We start from the raw sequence: 22292 nt of genomic DNA on the forward strand, positions 1-22292 counted from the left end.
CTGAAGCTCGAGGTCCTTCCCCCACACCTGTGCACTGCTTCAGCTCACAATGTGAACCGCTTCCGCCTTCTGGAGGAGAGGAACAGAGACCGTAAGATAGAGGTGGCAACCCAAAAACAGCAGAAGCAACACTACAGATCCCTGGTGCGTCCTCTGCAGATATTTACATTCTGTTTTCGTACTGGTCTGGGTGTTCATGTGGAGTATGTACACTGGTCCATCTACAGCTCCTCGAATGTGGGATTGTGGGGTTTAACATGTGAGTGACAGCTGGCGTAGGGAGCTTGGACTGCAGACCTCCAAGAAAAAAAAAAAATCCAGAACTGGTGGAGACATTCCAGTGTCCCAAGTGGTGTTATCTTGGAGCCACTGTTACCCTGGCAACCATCCCACTATGTAGAAAGGGCAGATGGGTATAGCAAGACTGACTGACCATAGTGATGCCTATTGTCACAAGCTTCTGTTGCAGCAATTGGTTTGTTTGGGGGTTTTTTTGTGTGTTTTTTGTTGAAAAGAGATGTAAATGCACAGGATGCTGAACTTTGTACACACTCTTTATCAGCTTTCCATTTTTGAGAAAGGACTAATTAAGTTTCCAGAGGAACAGATGAACAGATGAATAAAGGACCAAAGTTGAAGCATTTTTTCTTGGTGATTAAGATGTGTAATGCAGATCAGTCTGTATTTCAGACTATTTGTCTGCCTGCCCATCAGCACCTAGCACTAACATACTGAAGCATTTCAGTATGTAAATAAGCCATCAATTATTCAGTCTGGAATCTCTGTTATTAATATGCAGGGTGACGAAGCCTACATATATGGGTCTCCATGTGAGTGCCTATGATGCATTGTGCATGTGAATATGATAGGGATATCATGGAACGAGGAAAGCGTGCACATTTGAATAAAATTTAGGATTATAATTTGGATACCACAGATAATCACATATGTCTCATTGCTTATGTACCTAAAATTCCTTTATTCAAAAGAGAGCCTCTGAACCAGAGTGTGGAAAGTGGAGTGCGTGCAGGCTGGCTCCTGTCCATCTTGTTTATCAAACACTCTCGTTTGTAAGTCACGGTCGTGAGTCAATTATGAGGCATGTGTGACTAGAATGATCTAGACGGATGTGTGCTGACAGTATCTGCTGTCTGAGTGCTGTGGCAGGTCGCCTGGCTACTAGCCGTGACGGACGGAGCGGAGAGTCAACCTGTGGTGATGAATGACCTCCTGTCTCTGGAGGAAGTGCTACGCTCCTGCTGCTAGGACCCACTTATTCTCTTGTCATGGCAATGCTGCTATTGTAGAAGTATGTGACATGGTGGCGCATTGTCTCTGGCATAATTGGTTCAAGGATAATTACAGTCATGAGTGTAATGACAATAGCTGATAATTAATAGAGACTTATAACAGTGGTGAGAGAGGCATAGTATACTTAATTAGCAAAGCCAATGAACATTTCAGTAGAGAATTAAAGAGCATGCAGTGGGGCCGGGCATAGATATGAACAGTGTGGCGTGAAAGGGTTACTTGGGCATGGCTGGTCCTGGCCAGTTTTGCCATCTCTCCTAATAGAATTAGACTCAGAATTAGACTCTGTGTTCTTCCAGCTGGCCCATATTGCTCCCATAACTCTGTTATCCCCTCCATTGCATTGACTGGAAGAGACATTAAAGCAGGGACGCATGCTCTAATCCATCTCTCCGTCTCAGAGTGTCAGGTCTGGGGGTGTTTGCTTTGAACCTCTTGGATGGATTGATCTGTTCAGGAGTGTATTAAGACAGGCAATAACAAGAAACCCTGAATCTTTCTTGGGTCTGATGAGTACTCAGGCCCGTATTCTTTAGCAACTGTAATATAAGTTGAGAGATGTGGAGAAATGGATTGCATGAATGTGATTGTTAGTAAATGACTGATGATATCTTAAGGTGTTTTATTAATTGGTTATCATTCTTTAAATATTTGGCTAGCATTTATTTTCTGGCAAACCTTGAGTCTCAGGGGTCTTCAGGCTATTCTGTCAAAGCCATAACAGTATGATCAAGTCATATATTAAAAGCTTGAATGGCCCCTGGGAATATGGTGACCTCAGTTACTCTGGGAAGTCATTTCCAGAATTGATTTCTGCTTGCCTCTTGCCAAATGAGAATGAATAGTCTTCTGTAAACTAAAACCTAATATTAATATTCATGTCATCTGTAAATATACTCGCTTTCAGAGTGTGACATTGAAGGCAGAGTTTCCTTTTAGTTACCAAGGTAACTGGTGTCCTATGGCAGAAGGTGATAAAGGTGTCCCTCTGGTGTCTCAGTGGAAAGTCCATGATTCAGTGCAGGCAGGGCAAACTGTTTCAGTGGCCATCCGCATCTCAGACTAGCAAGCCAGCAGCGTGTATTACTTTACCTGTTGTACCAAGGCAGTATAAACAGTGAATGCTAATTGTGCTATGCAGTGGTGTATAAAAGTGGTGTATATTTCAGCTGCTCTCCTGTGCCCCTCTCTGTACCTTGCCTCACTGCTGAGTGTGTTCTGCTGTAGAGATGAGTTCAAATGGCAGATTTGGGAAATATTCAGTTTAAAAGCTGCAGTTATCCCTTGCAGTGTCTTGGTTCTGGCTTTTATTTTGCAACTTATTTTTACCAGCAAACAAGGAATTTGTTCTTTAAAAAGGTTTTGTTTTTATTATTTTTATTTTGTTTTTATTTTCACCATCATAGCCAGAAATGGTGATTAACAGATTGCTGTGATTAATACTACATAATAAGTGAGTTCCATCAAAGATTGTTCATACAGGAATAATGAGATATTCACTCACTTAATAACGGGGACCACTATTCCATCATGAAGTGTACTGTTATCACCCAACATACAGGAGCTCAATTCTCTCATATTTCAAGTCCATTACTCATCAAGTAGTAGATACAATTTCAGCAGTGCAGCTGGACGAGCAGCCCATATGGCATCCTTTTACACCTCGTCATGCAGAAAGCAGGCTCGTGCTGCCTTCCTCAGACGTGTGTGGGATTTCCCTCTAGCTCATGCTTTTTTTCCCCTTTCTCTCCCACCGCAAAAGATGCATCCCGAGTAGAAGCTCCCAAAACTGCAGAAAGAGAAGGAATCAAGTGATATAATCCTTAGCACTGTGTTCACTGCAAGTGTGTGTTGCATTAATCAAACTCCCTACTAATTAGCCAGCATGGTTAGCTGTGATGGCTTTGGTAACAGAGAGGAGGGTCATGGCTCACGCACACACACGCACGCCGCCTCTCTAGGAAGTAGGTGGAGGATGCAGGGGCAGCCATAATGCGCGGTGGAGGGATCTCCGTGCTGTGTCTTCTGCAGCGCACAGTACGCCTGGTGGGTGTGTGGAGAGAGGGAGAGAGTGAGTGAGTGACAGAGGGAGAGCGAGAGAGGGGGGCGATACGCAGGCCCAGTGCAGGCTACAACCACTGCTGTCTGACGTTTCCACACCAAGAGGAAGCAGCAGGCGAGAGAACAGGGGTTGAGAAGGGGAAAGCCGCTATTCCTGGCATAGGTGGTGTGCAGCTAGCAAACTAAGACGGTAAATATTTCCCTCTCTCGTTTCTCCAGCTTGTTCTATCCTTCTGTCCTTATCGTCCCTGCTCTGGCTACAGCCTCACTCTGAGGGTTCCGGTATCGGTTACTGCAGAAAGGACTGTACACTGGCAGCATGGGGGCTGTCCAGAGGCACACTCCCTCTCTTTCTCTCTCGATGTTTCTCTATTTACAGCAGTGGATTAGAAAAGAACTGCTGAGGTTGCTACTTAACTGTGCTAAGCAAGCTATAACTACATTATCTTCTAACAACTTTTGGTAGACTATTGGACCTGATTAAAATCCCCGGTGGTATACTTTGTTAGATATGTTGCTGATATACCTAAAGAGTTGGTATTACTTCATAGTTGCAAATGATTACTTTTTGTCAAATTGTTTGGCTTGTGAGAAAATATAACCTGACACTCTTTAATGCATCTGAGTGGTTGTTATGGTTACAGAGAAAACTGACAAAGGTGAGTGACACTTGTTTATCAAGTTTTCTGAAGCCTCAAGTACTCTCTTTGTAAAAGTGTTTGGTATACGGAAAGGTGAACATTCTTCAATAAACAGTAATTTTATTAATGCTCACTGTTTGACTTCTGGGTGCACAAAAAATAAGAATCTTTTTTTGCTCCTTTTTTGGCACCAAAATAATGCTACTGCTATATTTATGTAGCCTGAGCTAAAGGCACTGTCAATGATGCAATAATAAAACTAATACAACAGCGCAAGTTATCAGAGTTTTTTCACGTTACAATAATAAGTTCTTGTAGATTTACTCTAAACATGTTGCAAATAGTTTTTCCGTAGCTTGCTTCGTAGTAGGTGCTAACAACATTATGGTTGTAGGTTTGATTCCCAGGGATTATACATGCTTTCTATTAATAAATGTAAAATTGATAATAATCTTCTTCTAACACCTCAGTATGCATGATTTTGTCAAACCAATCTAGTACTCTGTTCTCTTTTTGGTGGAGAGCAGACGACATCTCCATACCTCAAAGGCAATTCTGTCATCTGCAGTTTAGCAACAGAAAGAGACAAATGTATCTTTGGAAAGAGATGAGCAGAGATGTAGTGCAGTTTGGAAGCAGACTGGCACCAGATGGATGGAAGAGACAGAATGAAGGCTCATGAACACATCCGGCACGGTGCTGATGAACTGAATGACGTGCCACGTGCGTGCTGTATGCTAGTTACGTGGCAGGTCAGAGGACTCGGGCATCGGCACGAGCAGCTCCAAACTGACCTGTCATATACATTTTCTTTGTGTGTGTGTGTGTGTGTGTGTGTGTGTGAGTCACAGATAGTAAGAGTGAAAGTGTATGAAAGAGAGAATAAAAGACAGAGATTCAGAGAGACTCAGAGAGAGTGTAAAGGGTGTGGCAGAATCCAGACTTGTAGCACCTCCTCTGTGCAGCAAGTGGATTCACGTCCCTCTCTCGTGCTTTATCTGCATGTGGGCGTAAGGTTTCAGACAGTAGCAGGAGGCAGCCACAGCTGATAGGAGCTCCGTTATGGATCCCACTGCTCCACCGTCTCCTCCCCTTGTCTCTTCTGCCTCTCTGCTCTCACAGCTGAAACGGCCGCTCCTGGCTGGCGAAAAGGATGGATCGTTACACTTCTACTTCGAAAATCCCCTGTAGTTTTCCTGTAGTCCCCCTTGTCTGAGATTACAGCGGAAGTACCGTTCATGTGGAAGAGAGAGCTCGGAATTAATTTTAGTTTGAGTCTTAATAGATCAACACAATGCAGCAGGGATACTCAATCTTCTGTACGAATATACTGGCTTTATCATAGACTTCCTTAAATGTTTTCTCATAAATCGCATACAAACAAACAGCAAGAAAGACAGGAAGACTTCATATACATCTACTTCCACAACAGGTTGTTTGAAAGATGTTAGCTGCTGAAACATGGCACCTCAAACCCTGACCATGTTTAATTACTATGCCTCTGGCAGAGAAAGACACTTGAGCTTGACATGCAGTATGTCATGTTTTTCCCATCTTTCTGGACCATCTGAATCTTTTCCAAGCCAAGGAGGGATCCCAGAGTGAGCCTTGTTTAGCTGTGGACTGTGGATGAACATCAGCCAAGCCACTCGTTCTCATGGCTACAGTTTCTACCTGGACGAATAGGTTGCTATAGCAACTCCTGGGTTCCCCTCCCCCAACATCACACATACAGCATGCGCTGCATTCAGTGCTCTTAAACATGCCAGATGTATTTAGCCCGTTGGTCTCAAGTAAACATCTGCAGCTAGTGTTGCTGAAAGGTCAGCAAACAGAGCCTGCTTGAAAAGTCCCTAGTATTCCATGATTGGTGCTTCTGTTTGAATTCAGTGGTGGCTACATCATCGCTTCTTCTGTGAGGGGCTTATCTGAGTGAAAAACAACCCAATTTGATGGCTCTCTGCTGAGGAACATGTCCACACAGATAAAATGCTCATTACTTCCATCCCACTGGTCTGCAACTCCCAGCTGTTCCCTCCCAGCCACTATGTCCTAGTGCTCTGCATGGCTGCTATAAAACATTTATCATGAGGACACACACACACACACACGCACACACACACACACACACACACACACACACACACACACACACACACACACACACACACACACACAGACATGTGTGCCACATACACTCTCACATGCATATTTGAATGTAAATACATATATGTACAATATATATATGCTGCACATTAACACATATGCACACTTACATACATGCATACACATAGCCAATCACAGGTGAGGATACTTTCTCTAATATAATTGTGCTTTATTCTGTTTGGGATTGTCCCACAGAACTGGCAAGCATTCATTGGCCTTCATAATGGTTTTACTGGAAGAGCATCTGTTAAGCGTCATAAGAACTAAGAGGAATGTAGAGTGTATCTAGTGTATAACCAGAAAAACATTGAAATGTTTAAGATCTGGGTCATAATTAAATTATACATGTAGAATTTGTTTAATTCACCCTGAGAGCTTCGTGTAGTACACAGTGAAGACCATTTAGACATGTTTAAAATCAACCATTCAGTGAACAAGAGCTGCTTGAAATGGTTTAGGAGGGTGGGTGGGTGGTGGTTATCTATGGAAAGCAATTCCTGTAGAAGCTCCACATTACAATTTTTCTCTCCCATTTGTTTTTCAAATAGGAGACAGAAGTGAGTGACAGGAAGAGGCGTCAGCTCCTCGAGAGGGAGGCGAAGAACAAGATCTTAGCATTCCAGTCTTTGGTAAATACCTTCAACACATATGCCTGCTCAGGCTGTCTTCCTTCACTCTGTCTAGTCATGTGTGAACCACTCTCCTTTACCCTCATCTTTTCTGACCACCTCTCACACTTAAACGTGTTGTACCCTCCATTCTAACGGGATCAGCTTTTTGCTGCTTGGTTGAGCATTTGGGAAGGCACTTATGCTTGTGTCTGCTTCCCCAGCTGACCAGTGTGGAGGAGTTCACGTGCCTCTTAGCCCAAGGGCACTGTTGCTCTATAGAACTCTGCTCATGCTCTGTGCCACACACACACACACACACACACACGCGCGCACGTGTGTGTCTCAGTGCAGCACATGGCCTGGTTCTCTGCCTCAACTCTGGGTCCCAGGCTGAAGGGAACTTTCTGTGTGGAAGGGAGGAGGGTTAACTGTGTGGGGTATTCGGACCTCCATGGCTGCACTCGAGAGCCCTCACATCAGCACAGCTTTCTCCAGTTCCTGATGAGCCCTTTGAGAGGGCAGGGGGGAGACTATGCACTGAACCTGTGCTCATTTGTGGGAAAGGTGCGGAACCAGAGCCAGAATTCTTATATGTTACGTTATAGTGTTATGGGGGGGGATCATGTTATGTACGGCTCCAGTGCATCATCGACCCATGATATCAGGCCCGCCCAAAACATCCTGAACACAAAAATGATGAAAAATAGTTTAACGCTCTCAGGCAGCAATTCAATACTACACAGTTCACATCTTTTCATGTGTTTTCTGCAGTTCAAGTTCAAAGTTCAAAGAGGTTTTATTGTCATTTCAGCTATATACAAGTACACAACAAAAAGGAGACAATGTTGCTCCAGGACCATGGTGCAACACAAAATAACAGACAACATGCTACACAAGTGCAAACAGTTCAATATAGTGCAAAAATGTCATTAAATAAACATTAAATAAACAATAATAAATACAGGACAGGACAAATACAAAATGAGTAGACAGTGCAATTATTTAGTCCAGTACACAGTACTGGGCATATGTAAAGTGAGTTGTGCATATTTTTTTGTTTTGTTTTGCTAATTGAATCTAAATTGAATTACAAGCATAAGTGTAAGGTAGCTTACTTATGTGCACAGGGCTATAGCATGAATCAAAATGTGTGCACAAAGCACAACTTGATTGCTGTGGCGTTGGACACTGGTTGTTCACTGTTATGTAATGTGAGCAGGTTTTAACCACGCTGTGAAGATGTGAATTGCAAAAGAAAGCCAGCTGTGGTCTTAGTGTCAGGTCCACCCCATATCAGTTACGCCAACGTCCAGTTGTAATTTCTGGAGGTGCCAACTACACTGCACATACTTCCTATTGTACCATTCATACTCTGTGTCTCCTAGTCATATTATTCACCACTCTTCTGCTTGTATAATTTTCAGAGGTGCAGGAAGAAAATTGAAAGAAGCATTCTTCTGTGCTCTGGGAAGCAGAGCTACAACGTTCCACTGTCTGCTCACACCTGAGATAAAGAGTTAGAGAGTGCATTGAAGAAAGCCAGTGCACTAACTTTGCATTGCCTTTTGTACTGCATTGCCTATTTACATCTGTCTTTTTATATCTATGGTATAACCTGTGCCTTTTCAAAGCCTGTTACACAAGACAAGATATCTATGATAACTATAACAAGATACCTATGGCATAACTTCTGGACTAACTTTGCATTGTTATGGTATAACTTGTCAGTGGCCTTGTCCAAAGGCCAAATAAGACACCCAGTGTCTCCACAAATCCCTCAGGCATGCAGCTGCCGCAGCATGGCAGCTCATTAGTGGTGATCCTTTGGGAGTTTAAAGGGAAACAGTTATTCTGTGTCGATATTTCACGCACACACACATGCTCTTATTTCATGCATTAGAGTTCACCATCATTAGTGCTATGTGCAATTGTTTGCTTGTTTGGATGAAATGACTTGTTCTTGTTATCAAAATGACTTGTTCTTGTTATCAAACATTATATCACAATATAACTGCGAAAATCGCCATGTGGAATTGAAAGCCCCCTCATGCCTAAGGTTGATTTATTCCAAGCTAATAAGTGAACTATGGGGTAAGCAGTGTTGGTCTGTGAATCACACAAATGTACATACTTGTTTAGTGTATTAGAGAGTTTGCAATCGTGCAACAGCATGCAGCAAATGAGTGGGCATATAATTGGAGCGAGGTCCACACCGAAGCTGTGTGTGGAGACATGTCTTGACAGCAGCCTGGGCTGCATATTGTGACAGTGTTCAGACAGGCTTCAGAAAAGGGCTTTCTTCTCTTCTGCAAATGGAGCCCTTTGCAGAGCTAGCTGTCATAGCAACCACCTGCTCTTAGGAAGAGCAGAGCGCTTCAGGATTAAGGGCGTGAGAATCCGCTAAGTTTAGATGCTGAGCGGTGGGTTTTCCCATGAGGACAACAGCTGACGGCGTGAGCCGCATATCGAGGCTCGATGGGGCTGGGTTCTCTGCCGCCCGAGGGAAGGCTGCTGATCGCTCGCCCTTGATGGACACTGCGAGAGCGATAGCCTGCAGCCGGCTGACATCTGACCTTCACCAAGAAGCACGAACCTGAAGAGAGGCGTGATCAAGCAGTGCTGCAGTGCAGAACTGCTAGAGCTCGCAGCATTTTCAAGTGTCTGACTTTTCCTTCCTAAACATTACCAAAGCTCCTTCTGCTCCCTGGCTCTCTGGGGTTCCCCGTCTTATCCTCAAACGCATGCACTCTCTTTTTTGCCGCCTTGTTGCATTCCTGTGCTTGTGTAACAACGCCCACACAGGCAGTACACATCCATAGAGCTGTTGCGGAGACCCATGCGAAAGAGTGTTGCTGCTGGGACTCCTGCGGTAGGCCTAGCAGCTGCAGGACCAGTGGCCAAACTTGGGGCTAGAGATCAAGCAGCCGCGTCTGCCTGAACGAGTCCCTTCATGTGTCAGTGGCCCCCTATCTGCGCCCCGGCCTGCTTCTCCCCCACTACCACTACATGATTCTCATCCGTATGGGAGCACAGCTCTAGCTGAAGAAGAGTATGGACTGCTCTCGTGCATTTTAGAATCATTTGATGGGTGTATTTATGGCCTGTGCATTAAGCAGAAAATGGCACGTAATATAAAAAGGCAATCTCAGTGGACTGATGAAATGGAACCTATTGGCCAAAATATTCCCAGCTACATTCTGCCATGTGTAGGTGATATAGTGGGCACGGCCCTGTTGTGCTGGTGATGTTGTGTAGGTGTGGACACTACTGCACTATGGTATAACTGCATGTGAATCTTTCGATTGAGGGATGAGATGCAGGATTTAGTTTTTTTGTTTGTTTTGTTTATGTGGAAAGATTAGCTGCTTTCATTACCCCTCTTTTACTTAGAGTGGCACTTAAAGCATTACAGTAGTTTAAAAAAGCCATGCTGGCTGGCACTGCCCTGTTCTTTCCCCGTCTGCCTGATTTGAACATACAGTACAAGACTCTATTTCAGCCTGTACCCTTAACATTACCCATGACATCACTTTAAGCTGTCATTTTCAATGTTATTTAATCAGAAAAGGATGCACTGAAAATGACTAGGACCCCATTAAAAAACTAATCTAGCAACAAATTGAATCCGACTTTGTGGTGATGTTTGGATGCTGCTGTTTTCCTTGATTCGGGTGTTGGCTGGTGTATGTATGTGTTAGGCGGCGTGAGATGTGCGTCATGTGCAAGCAGAGCAGAGCACGGCCTTTTTAATAGCTCTTACAGCACATTAAATGAAGGGTGACAAAGTGGGCCTCATTTGTTGCTTGTGCACAATAAAAGGATTTGTGCCCTGGGGGTACGCTTATCTGCAGATGTAAGCCAGCCGCTGTATTACAGTGTGTCTTGTTAATTATTATCAGCTGCTTTGGTGAGCTAGCTCGTGATGCATCGGCCAGGAGAAACACACTGCTCTGTTCATTCTAGGAGTTGTGCTGCATCAAGTCACACTTCATTATGATTGTGCCACTCAAGCATACCCTAAATCAAATGGACCTTAAAATTCATCATGATCAATACATTTTATTAGTTGCAAAATAATGAATACTCAGTATCTGGGGGCACAATTTAATCCCTGTTTGTGTTGTCTACAAGCAACCAAAGGCCATATGGCATCCTGACACAATGCATTTACCCGTAGCACTGATGTATTCATCGCTCCCTGTGCTACCCACTGCCAAATGCATGTGCAGCTCAACACCTAACGCTCTGCTGCGCCGCCCAGAGCTAATGTGCTATTTTCTTCTTCTGTGTGACAGAAGCATGAGCTGCAGGATGCCTTGCAGGAGAGGAATCGCTTCCATCGCAGCTTGTACAGCCACAGCCTGAAGGCAGTGCGGTATGAACAGGTAGGAGCCGGTTGCACCGGCCGGACAATCAATGGCTGGTTATTGGTCTGCTCCCCTCGACACATGTGGCTCTATGATTCTTGTCCACTTCCACTGCATCAATCGAATGCAATCCAACGCCACAGCCTGATCAATAACCACCATCGTCCCGGCCTGATTTGAATAGGTGTGACTCAGTTATACTTGTAAAGCATTGACGGTCGTTAAACTGTAGCTTGTAAAAATTTGTAATCTTAGCAAAACAACAATGAAGCACGGAACAACAAGTGTGTCCATGTGCGTCTCCAAGAACATAAAATGAAGAAAGAATTTGGACACAAGTGGCTGGCTGTTATTTGTGTTATTTCTGTGAACTCACCAAAACACCAAAACAGGCATATCAGTACATCACTGCCCCCGCCTCCCCGGCTCCCCCCAGTAGAGGAAAGAAGATCTCACTCCAATGTTGCACTACTGAGAGTGGCAGACTGGGATGCCTGCCGCTAATGTGTCATTTTCACTGGTGTTTTTTGCCAAGCGGACTGGCCATTGCTTGACTGTCTCTCGGCGTAATCCCCAGCTTCGCTCCTCTCCTTGCCCAGCAAAAAGGAACCATCTGTCGTGGCCCCTGAGAAGTGGCTGACATAAGCAGCCTTCTGCTTAATCAGGTAGTGGCACCGGGGAGACCAGCCCACCGTCCAGCCCCTCTGTGATCAAAGGCTCGGTGCCTGGTGCTGGGCGACGTTTCGCTGAGGAGTTAACGAGGCTGGTCAGCGCGGTTAAATAACCTCAGGATGGATGCCTGTGTTTATCACGCTGTGTTTGTCACGCTAATGCCAGCTTGGGCTTGGATCGATATGAGATGCGAATCAGCCCTTCCATTTCTTCTGACCTGTTTCATCCTAATAAATGAGAGGGCGTGCATGCCTAGCCAAGACTGATGCGCTTTCATTGGGTTGACAGTGGAGATTATGGGAGAAACCTTTGATTGGTGAAGAGGGTCTTATGTTTAATCGGACCTTTTGGGAAATCTTTAGTATTTCATGATTATTTTTGTTAATGGTGTCAAAACCACAAGCCAATGTGAAGGTGAAATTTAAAAGTTCACAAGCTGGTTGTCTTAACTCTAATGATACATTAGCATCTTGGATAATTTTGCTACTTTGTGGTTTAAGATGAACCCCTGATAAAAGGATTTTCCAGGAAAATCCTTTGAAAATAGATCTTAAAATCGGTGCCCCATAATCTCACTTTACAGTCAGTTCCCATGATTCCTGAAAAACAGCCACCTGAGCAGTCATGCTGGGTCAGCAGTTTTCCCACAGTTCCTGAGGGCTTTGTCAGGCTTTCCCTTGCATAACTTCCATGGACTTTATTTAACCTTTGTTTCATCATTGCAATAAAAGGTTACATAAGACAGCAGGATCCTTACTCCAAAAGAGTGTACTATATTAGCAAAAAAGCATGTTTAGATGAATGTACAGAACCCATCTATTTTCTGCTCTCTTTTGTCCCACAACTCAATCTTTCTCTGTGTCTCTCTCTCTCTTTCTTTTTCCTCTGAAGGTGAAGTCAGATTATGAGCAGCTCAGAGAGACTTTCAACACTGTAATTCAGGAGAGAAACTTGGCAAGGCAGGAAAAAGCTGAGCTCCAACACAAACTGGACAACCTTGAGCAGGCCCTTAAGGTATGGAACCACAGACTGGACAATAGAGGACATGCTATTATGTTTATGTAGTCTGTTACAACTGCTTAATTTGTTGCCTTGAAAAGTTCTCAGAGGTTGAGGTGGGTTTGCGAATAAATGCCCATACTGCACAAAAGAAATTTGTGCTGAAAGTGGAACCTGTTTGCTTGCCAAAAACATGAAGGGGACAATTTCTAAAGTACTGATGCAGAAACTCTAATGCACTCCTGCAGTATACTGTACCCAGTATACTGTGTATATTCCCTGTGTCTGCTTTGCTAGCTCTGCTGAATTATTGAGCCGATAGGTGCACTTATTCCAGGATACTGCAGCTCCTCAGTTGCTCGCCACAGCCAAAGCAGCACAGTGATTATGCAAGCCACTGTGTGTGTCCTGGACACCTCTAACATATTCAAAGGGGAAAAGAGGCTTTGCTTTTGTCGGACTGGGGAAAAGAGATGGATAGGCCAGCCCTTTTAAGCTGCTTTGTGTTACTAAGCCTTACAACATATTTGATTTACTTAGGTCCAACTCCAGTTCTTTAGCCCTGTGATAAAGGGAAAGACCACTGCAACCGCTGTCCTTCTGCGCATTCGTTGAATAGAGTCCCCATGCACTACCCTGTATATGTCAGTGTCATATCTTGTTATTGGGCACAGTTGTGCCCAGTGCATGGTGGTAATTATTGGAATAGAATTTTACAAACCCATTAATCTTCTCTTACTCTGGAATCAGCAAGTTATGACAATGATTAATGATTAAGGCAAGTCAGCGATATTTTGTGCAGAATCAGGAGCTTTCGTACCTCTGCAAAAAAATCATCCTTTGTCGTCGTCGTCCCCCCCCCCCCCCGGCTGGCTTTCTCAGTACATGCGAGAGGCTGCACAGCAGAAGCAGCAGTTAGAGTCAGAGCATGAGCAGGCCCTGGCTATCCTCAGCTCCACACAGCAGGAGATCCAGCTTCTGCAAGAGGTAACAACAATGTACACACACACATGCTCAGGCACACATGAATGCATGTACATGTGTGTGTGTGCGCACACACACATGCATGCAGACAGAGGCATATAGTTTAACCATTTCAAAGTTAGTGGGGATACGGACAGTGATAGCCAGCTTTCTTGTGCATATTGGGAGTTAGGGGTATGCAGGCATGGTGAGTCAAAGTAAAATCAGAGCTGTTGTATAGCTACACAGCTGTAATCTAAGCCCTGTGAGACCTGCTCATTTCCCTTTGTGTCTGCGTGTTCTTCAAGGCGAAGCCGCGACAGGCAAATGAAGCAATTAAAGCAGACAGCAGGCACATCAGCACTGCAACTCCACTGGGACGCAGTCTGAGCGCGTGCGCACACACACACACGCAAACACACACACACACACACACACACACACACACACACACACACACACACACACACACGGCTGCACAAAAAATCATCTATGCAAGAGAAAGCCTGACATAGCCCTTGACATACTCTAAACTTTCTACTTTTAACAAATTGCTTCTGTTGTGACAAGCACAGGGGTCAGGTCAATTGAAGGAGCATTGCCCTCTGATTTTTAATTTCACAATAGTGCTGCTTTGAACCTCTGCTGAAGCTTGGGATGGAATGGTTATGTCTTGTTTCTAGGCTCAGGTTGTGACTGATAAAGAGCATGAAGGGAAGGTCCATTTGCTAGAGGTAAGAGAGGCCCTCTCCAGCCTGCAGTCGCCGTCCCCTCTTAAAGAGTCCCAGCATGAGATCTCCTGTCACTAACCTGGTCAGCAGATCCTGTTGTAGCAGAGGATGAAGAGAACCCATCCGGATAATCTAATGTCCACTGAAGGGCAGCAAAAAGACTAGCTTGTAGAGCTGCCTTAAAAGGCAGCCGAAACTGGGGCAGGTGCCACAGGAAGCAGTGTAGTCTGTGCACTGTCTGTGACTGCCTGCCAGACGTCTGGCTCCTGTAGGCATTAACTAGAGCATGACCCTCATTCTCACATAAACCCTCACATTTATGTCATTGTTTTTTGTAGACCTGGGTTTATATTTGTGCGTTTCCTTTTTTGTTCCTTATATTAGATTAGTTTGTATTTTATTTTGATGTTTTCTTCTGACTGCTGCCATCCTGATTTTATGATTTTCCTTTTATGGCTAAGCAGAATCAGGACAGAATGCAGGTGTATGCCATTTATGTAGACGCTGCAAAGGCTCATGCATTACCATTACTGACCCTTCTTCTCCCACTGAGTTCCATGAGCTCAGCTCTGCCTTAAGAAGCAGGTTTGAAATGATCAATAGCTTTAGCCCCCATTCTGCTAAAATAATTGCATTCTAGGTCTGATTATATTGTTGAATGTCCAGAGAATATATGTGCAAAATGAACTGTCTCTGCACCAGGACCCCATTGCCTGTGTGAAACTGAGGACTGCATAATGTATATTCCTTATCTGCATAAAGGTCTGTTTAGACAATGGTCTTAACATACATCAGGGGACTTTATCAGCCTTATAATGTATGCATAATGCAGTTTGGCCTCACTATTTAATGCTGCTTTCTTTGCATGTGGTGAAGCAGAGTTGTTTATCTATAAAAGCTGCAGCTCATTAGAGATCCCACCCAATAATTGGCTCTTCTTATGTAAAGCCCAGACAGATAAGGGTTAACATCCCTGTGGCCTTTGCAGGAACTCTTAGAAGTAGCATAATGGGCTGATTATACTATTACTGAAGGAAGTGGTAGAATCGCAACAGCCCACTTTATGGGAACATGATAAATATTAATTAGCAAGTTATGTAATCTGTCTGATGCTTGTTGGTCTTTCTTTTTCCATTTGCTTCTCCAAACCTTAAAGGTCAAAATTCACAACCTGGAACAGAAATGCCGGTCTGAGAGTGAAAAGTGTAACATTTTGTCAAACAAGCTGAAGAAATTTCACCTGGGGTCAGACACTTCAGAATTTCTGACTTCTGATCCCAGGAGCTGTCCAGAGATTTGCTGCTTGCCCCAGAACACTCTCTGCCACATTCTCAGCGAGCTCCACAACCATAGTGGGAAAGGTGAGCCAAGTATACTTAAGATCACTATAGCTAATCAGCTATAATACATGCAATATATTTGTCATCTTTACAGCTGGATGGGGTTTCAGTGACAGAGCATTCTGGAACATATCTGGTAATCAATATCTAGAATCAAAGCTGACATGATAAATGAATCCACAAATGCCAGGTGTTTCTGTTTTTTTAAGCCTAAAATCTGCTAAAGGTATTCAGCATCCTCTTGTTTTCAATCTACCAGGCATCTTAGAAAGCACACGGAGAAGCTTTGTGTCGTCAGTCAATATTTCAGAGTAATTAAAATATGTAGGACTAGTGACCTTTGGAGGAAGCCAGATGTGTAGAGAAAGAAATCGAGTATTGTGAAATTAATGGGATGATTATGGTCAAGTTAATGCGATGTTCTTATCAACATACGCAGGTAACATTTCAGCGCTGTGCTCTCTGACAAGAAATGCATCAGTTCAGGTTGCAATAAGTGTATGTATGTCAATGATGAGGAACACAATCTGTCATTATGACAGACTCCTGTTTTCAGACCCAAAAATGCAACAGGCACAGTGGAAGCTGAAGCATGGTATTTGCCGCACAGTGGTAGGCTGACTCCTGCCTGCATGATTTATGACCTTCCATAAACGAACTAATTCAGATTTAGTGCATTTGCTCTCACTGTGAGTGATGCGGCTCATGGTAACATTATCTGTCCCGTTGCTCTAACTCCCAGCATCTCTTTCAGAGTTAAATGCGATTGCTTCAGGACTCTTGTTCACCATGTCCTTAAACATCTGTAACACAGGCGGTGATTGACAGGCACTGCCGTACGGATGTGTAACTCTATGTTGTGCAGGTGATGACCGCTCTACAGACCCCCTGCTAATCTCTCAGCTCCTCCAGCCACTGCAGGTCAGCAAAGACAAACCTGAACTGGCCATCAAAGCTACCACCCACACCCGGAACCTATCCCGGAGCCCCCTTCCAGTGAGCACCTCAGAGGTGTGTCCAACTCATCCGCTGATGCAACGATCCTTTACTGGCTGCTTATGTTCAGGATGGACTGCTCAGTTAACTTCCTGTTCATGCTTGGAATGGCTATGTCTTTACCTGTAATTCCATGATAGGAAAACCGATAAATATGGGCAGAGAAGTGAGGGATTGTGGGCATGGATTTGTTGAGCACGTTCTTTATTCTTTTTAATACGTCACCTAAACATTCCTTCAGACTGTGGTAGGGGGAGAAGCGTGTTTATTTTCTTTTTAGAGTTTTGACCCTCAGTGCCTTCCTTCACTCCACCCTACATTACGTTTGCAGTTTTATAAAATGGTTCTTTCCATTTTCCTATTGGCTCAGGGGTAGATGAGTAGGAGGCTCACTCTATAAAGACAAATGGCTAGGGTGGTTTTTGGATTACCCTTTAAGTTGCTTCCTGGGTGTTATAGCTCCCAGGAAAGTGATGTTATAAGGAGGTAATGTTTGTGTTCCATTTAACTAAGCAGCTTTGTTTTGCAAATTTTTTAAATAGTTTGATTTTATTTTTATATTTTTGTAAGAGGTGACCACCCCTCCATTTTGTGCAGGCTTGCCATGTTGGTGTAGGCCTTATGTTTGTTAAAGTTGTTTTTATATTAAAAGATTTAAGCTTTTGATTTTTAACAGCAAGCCCATTGGCTATTAGTGAAGGTAGACCCACACTCTTTAGTTTGTGACTATTTGGTATGTGGATTACTTCTTTTTGTATATTTTTGTTTGGTAAAAGCTTGGCCTTAAAAACTGGCATGGCTCCAAAGATGCCTGATGGATTTAAGAAAGGGAGAAGTCAGCTGGCTAAATTTCATACTGGCTTGTGTAATTAAAATTTTTTTTTTTTACTTTGTAGTGTGGTTTGTGGATTTGAATCGATTGCACAGGTGTGAGATTGAGTAGCAGAATAGGGAAGTGTCAACTTTCCATGTAGATACTTTTCTCAGTTTTTTCCCCTTCTATCCATGCCCCTTGGTTCCGATCCACTGGGTTTCAAATGGCATTGACTATCCCATAGCTTTGGAAGGTTCCAATAAGGGACCTCCTTTTTTTATGAGTAGACAATATATTTTTATAAGGAACAACAAGAATAAAGAATGTTGTGATTATATTTAAAATTCAAATAAAAGCCAAACAATTTATAACTTTGAAAGTCATGTCTCTGCCTCCTCAGTAAGAGGTGACCTAGTGGGGAGGGGTTTCTGCTGCAGTTGGGACCATCTTACTGTGGTTTGTGGGCGCACACTTCTATTTGGTCTCAATCTTTTTGCTGCTGCAAGTAGGCTGTGTACAGCGTTAGACTGCAGAGGAATGAGTTTATTTGTCTGTGTTTGTGGTATTTTCTGTGAACTGGATTTTTCTTCTGGCAAAGCCGCAGTTGGCGCCTCTGTGAGTCACGACAGACTGTTGGGACAACCTGCAGACTGCCAGCAATCTCTGACCGTTCCTGGTGTTGAAGCCGTAGCTATGGAGGAAGAGCTGCAGAAGCTGAGAGGCTTGGTTCAACAGCTGAAACAAGAGGATGAACTGCTACGGCGGCAAAATGCAGCACTTGGATCAGTGATTGGGATTCCTGGCCCAAGAGAACCAGGGGTCAGTGTTCACAGGCCTACAGTTAGCGTTGCTCCTGCAGTAACTGAGAGCTTGATTTATATCCCTAAAAGGAGAGGAAAGGTTCTGTTTTTAGAGGCATTTCTGGTATCTGAATGGTTGGAGGAGGTACAAACAAGTGCAGACGTTCATTTGTCCTCTGCTGACTGGGCATGCTTTTTCATGTGCATTTAGTGTGGGAGGCCTGTGCACGAAGAGAATATAGACCCAGGGAGGACCTGGAAGACCCCAGATAGTATTGTTTGCATTTTGCACTTGTAGGAGTGTTGCAGGAAGAGGAGGTTGAGACCTTTGGAAGGCTGAATGGGAGCAGGGATGAGTGGTTGCATTGTCAACAATGGGCAAAATGACCTGGCTTTTGGTATCTCCTACAAATATCTGATGCTCTAAGAGCAAAGGGTCTTGTAGGAACTTGCTGTAATATAGACAGCAACCTAGTTCATGCATTGGGTGTTTATAAGAGCAGACTTATTCTGTGTTGGTGAGGGTAGGTCAATGTTCTCCATTACAAGGGCTTGATAACCTCTATATAGATGGTGCTGTGTCTCCTGATTATCTATCCCAGAGCCAATATAAAAGTGCTTAAAAAAACGTTGTGGGTGGCTGTTGAGGAAGCTACTCAAAGCTTCTCCACCTACCACAGGTGCTAATTAACTGTTTACAAGGAGGGTGGGATCAAGCCAAAAAATTGTAAGTGAATTTTTGCATCTCATGTTGCTATAGTCTGTTTCCTTTCTCCACAGTTGGATCTAAATGAGTAACCACATTTCATTAATAAGCAATCCTTTAGAAATTACAAATTGGGAGATTTTATTGAAGTTATGCCCTCGTTAAGTACCTGAGCCCTTGATGCTTAGAGGTTAAATGTAATTTCCAGTTTAATTTAGTTGGTCTGGATGGACCATGTGGATATGATGAAAATAGAAAAAAAACCATGCTTCCCTGGATAATCTCATCTGCTCATAGATGGATAATGAGGTGAGTCCAGCTCCCAGGTCTAAGGCGCGATATACGGGTCAGGTCCGCCTGTGCACTGCCCGCTACAGGTGAGCATGCCTAGGGTTTCAGTCTCAGTCATCTCAGTATGAATGTGATGCACTTGGGTTCTTATTGATCCATCAAGCAATTTTCTCATTCCTGGCTAAATATCAAAACCTTTTTAAAATAGGATGCTCATAATATTTATAAAGCTACTACTCATTGGCTATTGTAAATAGAAATGAAACTATTATCAGTATTGCTTATTTGCTGTATATATTCTCTGTACCCATTTTTTCTCCTTTCTTTTTCTGTCTGGTCAGCTATAACCCCTATGATGGACCCAATGAGCATCCGGAGGCTGAGCTGCCTCTCGTTGCTGGGAAGTATCTCTACGTGTATGGAGACATGGATGATGATGGGTTCTATGAGGGTATGCCACTTTTGGAGCACTCTTGTTTAGTTATCATCATTACAGGCACAATAAATGTGTATCTAAATTAAGATCTGTAACATTTATTTGCAATTTTTAAAAATCTGGAATATTCATTTCTGTTATGTAATTAGTTATATTTGGTGCACGTCATTCTTCAGTGCAAAACTTTTAAAGTAATTCCTGAAAGAAGCCCTAGCAGATTATATTGCAAATTATGTTTGCTAACTTGTCACACGCCCTACTGTTAGATGGCCAAAAACACTAAAGTGCACTGTCTCTGGGTCATTAGGGCTAGTTTTGTCATATTTTCCTTTGTACTAATTAGATGCTCTACTTTTAGTGGTCAACACTTATAGCTGGAGCTGTAAATTCTTATACAATGTCAGTCTTGATTAGTGTCATTGCAGGGATAAATGGCAGTTTGTTAGGATGGGACAGCATTATCTTAACATTTGCTGACTTTATCTATATTGTGTTCAGATGACATGTTTGAGGGAGAAGAATAAACAATGTTTAAGTAGCATGCTGTGTTGTATTTCAACTGAGTCACTGAGGGAGTTAATGGTGACCCAGTGGACAGTGCAGAGTCAAAGCTTTGTCTGTGGCCTGGATTCAGGTGAGCTGCTGGATGGCCAGCGTGGCCTTGTGCCCTCCAACTTTGTGGAGTTCGTCCAGGACAAAGAGAAGCCATCTATAGATGGGCCGGAGGACCACATCCAGCTGGAGCATGGCTGCCTAAACCTGACTACCTTAGACGGAGGCGTTTCTCTGGAAAGCCTGAGCACCGACCCCCTTGGTCCCTGCAGCAACGGAACTGGGGCTCTGGATGCCGAGGAGCTGGCCGACGACGTTGTGCCTTATCCGAGAAAGATCAGCTTGATCAAACAGCTTGCCAGGAGCGTCATAGTGGCCTGGGAGTCTCCTCTGGTCCCCCTGGGCTGGGGCAACATTAACGGATACCATGTCTTGGTGGACGGGGAGGTGCGTTCCACTGTGCCCTTCGGGGGCCGGACCAAGCTGCTCCTGGAGAAGCTGGACTTGGCTGTCTGCACCTATCGTGTGTCCGTACAGAGCGTGACTGACCGCGGTGTGTCGGATGAGCTGCGCTGCACCATGCTGGTGGGCAGAAACGTGGCGGTCGCACCCACGGGCTTGCGCCTCGACGACATCATGCGGGACTCGGCAGAGCTCTCCTGGCTGCCAAGCAACAGCAACTATTCACACACCGTGGTGCTGGATGGGGTGGAGCATGCAGTGGTGAAGCCCTGCTGCTACAGGCTGCGCTTCACCAACCTAAAGGCTGCCACTGTGTACAAGGTGAGGGTGGTGGCCAAGCCCCACCAGGTACCCTGGCACATGCCACTTGAACAGCGGGAGAAGAAGGAGTCTGGGGTGGAGTTCTGCACCCAGGCTGCAGGTCAGACACTGCTCTAATATACTGCCATCAACAATGACTATAGTTTGTGGTCAGTCTGGTGTTGCATACTGATTCTCCTGGACCTAAATGGTTCTTAGTTGACCACTTGGAACAATTCACTTTACAATGTGGGCCAATTAATTAAACACCCCTAAATTTAACTAATTAATTTAGTAAGGCTTTGCCATAATAAAAATTGCATCTGCTCATACTAAAACATATTTATTGATGCTGCTTCATATTGTACATAAAATAATTTTTTTTAGAAGCATTTCATTTACTGAACATTATATTTTATGAGGCTGAAAACCCCTTCATCCTTATGAATAAAAAAAAACTAATATATATTATTTTAAATAAATATAAAATATTTTTTGGAACCATCTTACTACTAATGTTATCTTTAAGTTAATCAGTTTGTCAGTTACTCTATTTAAACATCTATGTTGTATGTCACAGTTCAGATATTTCTCCTTTGCATGCACTGAAGAGGAACACTTTTATTCTAAACTGTGCTGATTCTGAGTCTTACTCTGACTGTTATCTCTCCATTATCCACCCTCCAGGGCCCCCTTTGCCACCCCATGAGGTGCATGTCCAGTGTGGTCAGGCTCCAGGGATACTCCAGGTCCACTGGAAGCCGCCTCCGTTAACTCCCACTGGGACTTCGAATGGTGCCAATGTCATTGGCTATGCAGTTTGCACAAAGGGCCAGAAGGTGACGCAGAAATAATTTACACAACCAACCACAGTTTTCATTTCCCGTTTAATTCATGCATCCACACTTCAACTTTTTTTTTTTTTTTTTTAATTTAGGAAATGCTCTTGCCCTCTGTTGGTGAATAGAAGTCATTACAACCAGTAATATTGAAAACATTAGCATTTTTTACTTTAATAAAACCTTTACTTGCACAAAATACTTTCATGAAATACCCACAGTTTATTCATTACA

The 22292-nt window shown here is 43.7% G+C and overlaps 1 protein-coding gene across 11 annotated transcripts in view; it reads left to right on the plus strand.

Moving 5' to 3' along the window:
* The window catches only part of rimbp2a (RIMS binding protein 2a), a 45455-nt gene that overhangs the window by 7968 nt on the left and 15195 nt on the right, over positions 1 to 22292 (plus strand). For 7 of the 11 annotated variants that reach the window (XM_035527000.2, XM_081719114.1, XM_081719115.1 and 4 more), the window contains exons 4-15: positions 1 to 144; positions 6728 to 6808; positions 11086 to 11175; positions 12721 to 12843; positions 13711 to 13815; positions 14475 to 14525; positions 15679 to 15883; positions 16728 to 16873; positions 19476 to 19555; positions 19811 to 19920; positions 20540 to 21340; positions 21907 to 22058. In XM_035527000.2, coding sequence (XP_035382893.1) covers positions 1 to 144; positions 6728 to 6808; positions 11086 to 11175; positions 12721 to 12843; positions 13711 to 13815; positions 14475 to 14525; positions 15679 to 15883; positions 16728 to 16873; positions 19476 to 19555; positions 19811 to 19920; positions 20540 to 21340; positions 21907 to 22058 — 2088 coding nt within the window. Of the gene's footprint in view, positions 145 to 6727; positions 6809 to 11085; positions 11176 to 12720; positions 12844 to 13710; positions 13816 to 14474; positions 14526 to 15678; positions 15884 to 16727; positions 16874 to 19475; positions 19556 to 19810; positions 19921 to 20539; positions 21341 to 21906; positions 22059 to 22292 lie in introns of those variants that run through there. The other 4 variants (XM_035527003.2, XM_081719117.1, XM_081719118.1 and 1 more) reach the window with 4 other exon arrangements.

This window comes from Electrophorus electricus, chromosome 8 (genome assembly GCF_041902795.1).
Source record: "Electrophorus electricus isolate QZ-2024a chromosome 8, ASM4190279v1, whole genome shotgun sequence".
In the NCBI taxonomy this organism is placed as follows: domain Eukaryota; kingdom Metazoa; phylum Chordata; class Actinopteri; order Gymnotiformes; family Gymnotidae; genus Electrophorus; species Electrophorus electricus.